Genomic DNA, 4,735 nt, shown 5'->3' with positions numbered 1-4,735 from the left:
TTTTAAATAGTAGCCTATTCTAAAAAAAAAAATATGTTACAAAAATTCACTCGTTCACTCATTCTGGCGCCCCTATGGATGAGTGGCGCCCTTAGCATTTGCCTATACCGCCTATGCCGCGGCCCGGCCCTGCTCCTGTGGCAACAATGTTAAAGTAGGCCAACTTAAAAAATGACTCTCCAGGCTAGAAATCTCTAAATGGACCATGGTTGGATCTTCCAACAAGAAAATGATCCACAAATATCAAAATCAAAACCAAAATGGGTCACTGAGCACAAAACTAATATTCTTCCATGGCCATCCCAGTCCCTTGAGCTGAACCCTATAGAAAATGAGTGTGGTGAACTGAAAAGTCTGGAGAGATTCTGGATCAAGGAATGGTCTCTGATCTCTTATCAGGTTTTCTCCAAACTCATGAGTAATTACAGGAGAAAACTAGAGCTGTTATCTTGGGAAAAGTATTGAATAAAGGTATGATTAATTGTGGTCAGTGTGTATTAGAGAAAAAAATATTTATTTCATAATGAGATTCAGAATGAAAAGTCACGTTTTTGTCATTTTTTTCAATAAAAGATCAAGAGGATGACTTCTTTGGTCATATTAAACAAGGGTGTGAATATTTTTGAGCAATTTCTTTCTCAATTGTTTACCTCCATTTAAAACCATACCTGTTTTTAAAAGGATATTTGCAGGAACATACATTTTGGCCTAATTTAGAAACTTTTAGGGGTAAACAAAGTACTTCCCCCTGACAAGCCCCTAAGTGCAGTTTTTGCATGTTCTTTTTTTTCTGAGAGTGTTTCACCATTGATGCATTTGTTAGTTCTCCAAAACAGTGAAAGTTCGTCATTAGATGTTTTCCTTCAGAAGACTTATTTTAGACATTCACAATCATTGACACACATACTCAGGAACAACAAGTGCTCTCTGTCTTCAGTAAGAAGGTCCTCCTACAGGATGTGGGATCTAGGTGTGATAAGGTTCTTAGAAGTGACCTTTGCTAAATTCTACTGACAAGAAGAAAACAAACAAAAAGAAAAAAACCCATATGCAATCTTCACACCTAGCCACCACATACATATGCTGCTTGTCCAGCAGAATCGACAGTTGTGTCATCAAACCACATTGTTTTCCAGACTGGACGTCAAATAGCAAGTTTTTGTATTGCTTGCATTCAATCACAGTCACAGCAAAAGCACATTTGGACTTCCCTTTTGGAGTTCCCCACCTCACACGAGCTTCATGATCACATTAAAATCAGTTAAATCACAGATTTTATTCTAAAAAAATCTACTTTCTCAGAATAAATAATCTGAATGAATGCCTTTACCAAAAAGTAGTATACTTCAAGTTTATTTTAAGTATACGTAAGTAAAGTTATATATATGTAATTATTACATCTTCATCTGTCGACATTTTATTCCATAATGTTACAGTTATGATGCTGTTTTATGTCAGATGACCGTGTTAGATTTACATGTGTTAGTATGCATTGTTTTTCTTCTTCTTCACTTTTTAATTCTGTGCAGAAGATATGTACTAGCGCCCTCTACTGTATAATAATGAAAACACAGATTCTAGGAGCACAAGTATAGTTCAAATCTATTTTGACTTTTTGTAAATATAAGTCAAGTACACTTAAATGAGTACATAAAACCCATTTCTGAGAAGTACATAACAATTAGACCACAATTATACCTTCCTATGTTTAAAAGAAGTATACTAATAGCACACTTGAATAAGCTTATTTTTCATAATGGCGTGGATGGGTGTAAGAGAAATCTGATTGTTATCAAGGAAGTCAGCATTGTTTCTTTATAGGCTCATGAGCATCAATATTGTTTGAGCAGAAGGCACATTGTTTAGCTGCACTGCGGTTTGGTGTAAATGCACTCAAGCCACCTCTGAACCACATAAAACATTCTGAAGAACTGTAAATGTAACCATCATTGGTGTTTGTGCTTTGACAAGCAAAAGCAGCTTCTTCGGATCCTCCATTACTTGTAAACTAAATCCTCATCACTAAAATCTCAGATGAGTTATTTTGAGTGTTCGGGTTTAGCTGTCATATCTGTGGAGGGAGGAGAGAGAGAGAGAAGATGCAGCGGAGGAGTGCTTGTTTTCACTGTCTGCAAACCACAGACGTTCAGTGTTTTAATCTTGAGCACCTGGAGAGATTTAATTTCAGAGCGTTGAACTGTTGGGGAAAATGGTCGACAGATTCGTTTTGTTCTGTTTGTGCTGTTGCTGTCTGGTTGGTAAGTTAAACATGTCATGCTTTATGGTAGAAGATGAATTATTTAGTGCTTTAAATTCAATCGAGGCGTTACTGTGAGATGTAGGATTTGTACGATTTTTGTCATTTTAGTTTTTGAAAGAAGTCTCTTCTCACTAAGGCATTTGTTGCAAACAATACAGTAAAACAGAAATAATGTGAAATATTAAGATTTCAAATAACTGTTTTCCTATCATTTGTTTCTTAACTGTTTCCTGTGAGGCAAAGCTGGATTTTCAGCATCATTACTTCAGTTTTTAAGTGTCACATGATCCTTCAGAAATCACTCTGATATGCTGATTTGCTGCTCAAGATACATTTCTGATTGATTGTTATGAATGTTATAAACCGTTATGATGTTTCTTTTTTTGTTGTTGTTGTTTGTTTTTTGGAAAACTGATAGTATTTTCAGTATATATTTTTTTGATGAATAGAAAATGAAACATTGTAAATGAACTGAATGCATCCTTGTGATAGATTCAAGCCTGACGTCAAACGAGTAAGACTTCAGGGATTTTGTTTACTTTTTAGATGTGTGGAACTCTTTCGACTTAAATACATAACTAAATATTTAACCAAAACTCACTCTCCAGGTGTGTTTGCTGATTCAAACGCGGTGAAGTCGGTGTCAGTGACGGAGGGAGATTCAGTCACTCTAAACCCTGATCTTAGCGTTAAACAATCTGACAATCTGATCATGTGGAACTTTAACAGGCATCTTATTGCAAAAATCACAACCAACCATACCTCGATAATAAATTATGTTCCTGACGGGAGATTCAGAGACAGACTGAAGCTGGACAGTCAAACTAGATCCCTGACCATCTCAGACATCACAACTCAACACGCTGGAGTTTATCAAGTAACCATCAGCAGCAAGATAAAGTCTGTTTATAGATTTAATGTTAATGTCTATGGTGAGTAGAGGTTTACAGTTTCTTTTGTTTATCTAATACCATATTTCATATATAATTGACACTTGCTGTTTATTCTCTCCTGTTTTCAGCTCGCCTCCCCGTTCCTGTCATTATAAGTGACTCCCCACAAAATTCATCATCATCATCTTCATCACAGCAGAATTGTTCATTGTTGTGTTCAGTGGTGAATGTGGGTCATGTGACTCTCTCCTGGTACAAAGGAAACAGTTTATTGTCCAGCATCAGTGTGTCTGATCTCAACAACAGTCTGTCTTTACGTCTGAGGTGTCTGGATGATTCCTATAGCTGTGTGGTGAGCAATCCCATCAACAACCGGACTAAATATGTCAACATCACTGATCTCTGTCGGCCATGTTCAGGTATGTTAGCATCTTGTGGGAAAAGGCTATGCGTGGCAACAGTTTAGGACTTGATTCGCTGTTCATCTTTCGCGAATGTAAAATGTCGTTTGCTTTTGTTTTCTCAGATTGTGCCTTCTGTTGTCATGCTTCTGAAGCTCTCGCCCGATTGGCTCTCTCCGTTGTGGTGGGCGTGGCTACTGTCGCTATTGTAGTTTATGACATCATCACATCCAGGAAAGGTGTAAACGAGAGACATCATGACTTACAATATAAAACAGCTTCATGATAATTCAGTGTAAATCCTTTATCATTAGCTTTTTGTTCTTGTTTTTATGCATCCTTTTGGCTTGGGTAGATTTTATATTCATTTTGTTTACTGTGATATGGAATGTTCAAAATTTCAGTTAAACTGTGTTTTTTATTTGTTCATTGCAATTTGTGTCTATATGTGTGGCAATTAATAAAAACTTGGCATTTAAAAACAACAGCAGAAATTACTACTACAAAGAGGATGTGGCTTACAATTTGCAATAACAATATTAACAGCTATCAGCATAAGCATTTTTGACATTTATTTGCATCAAAGTGTTGTTTTGAGCTGACAACATTACACTTTTTGAGTCAACTTGTAGTAACTTAGGCTAATTAGGCTGAATTAACAAGTGCCTTTACCTGAAACTGCATTCAGAATATACATATTTTGATATTTTCCATGTAATCAGTGACTTCAGACCTGTTCAGCACTAAGTTGGACTAAAATTTAGCTGAGATAATGCTACATGACGCCACATGAAGTATAGTGAACGAAGAACATGTGTGTTGAAATGCTCTTTTGAGAAACTTACTGTCTCATACTTCTGTTCTCTTATCTATTACTTCCTAATGGAGCTATCACTTATCTCTCTTAAATGTAAAAAGCATATGAGATATTGTAAAAGAAAGCTTTTGGTTTGCAAAGAAATGAAGGCAGTATATATATATATATATTTACAAAAATCCAAGTCAAGTGCAAGTCTTTTTGTTTAGAGTAAGATCTAAAAGCAAATGGATGGAAGAAGGTGAAAGAAACTGCAAATATTGTTTTAGTCTTCAGAAAAGGAGTGCAGAAATAAACTAAGTTAGAAACTTATTGATTTCTGAATTTGTCTCTTAGTATAATGCAGATATGTATTCTTTAGGAG

The 4,735-nt window shown here is 35.8% G+C and overlaps 1 protein-coding gene across 1 annotated transcript; it reads left to right on the top strand.

Moving 5' to 3' along the window:
• The first annotated feature begins 957 nt into the window (after nt 1-957).
• Nucleotides 958-3,840, top strand: LOC113100736 (SLAM family member 9-like). Its single transcript, XM_026265326.1, has 4 exons — nt 958-970; nt 2,869-3,192; nt 3,282-3,572; nt 3,680-3,840. Exons 1-4 carry the CDS (start codon nt 958-960, stop codon nt 3,838-3,840), a joined length of 789 nt encoding a protein of 262 aa, XP_026121111.1.
• The last annotated feature ends 895 nt before the right edge of the window (nt 3,841-4,735 follow it).

This window comes from Carassius auratus, unplaced genomic scaffold, assembly GCF_003368295.1.
Source record: "Carassius auratus strain Wakin unplaced genomic scaffold, ASM336829v1 scaf_tig00217337, whole genome shotgun sequence".
NCBI classification, from domain to species: domain Eukaryota; kingdom Metazoa; phylum Chordata; class Actinopteri; order Cypriniformes; family Cyprinidae; genus Carassius; species Carassius auratus.
The sequence above is the reverse complement of the archived record's forward strand: the minus strand, read 5'-3'. Positions and strand labels throughout refer to the sequence as shown.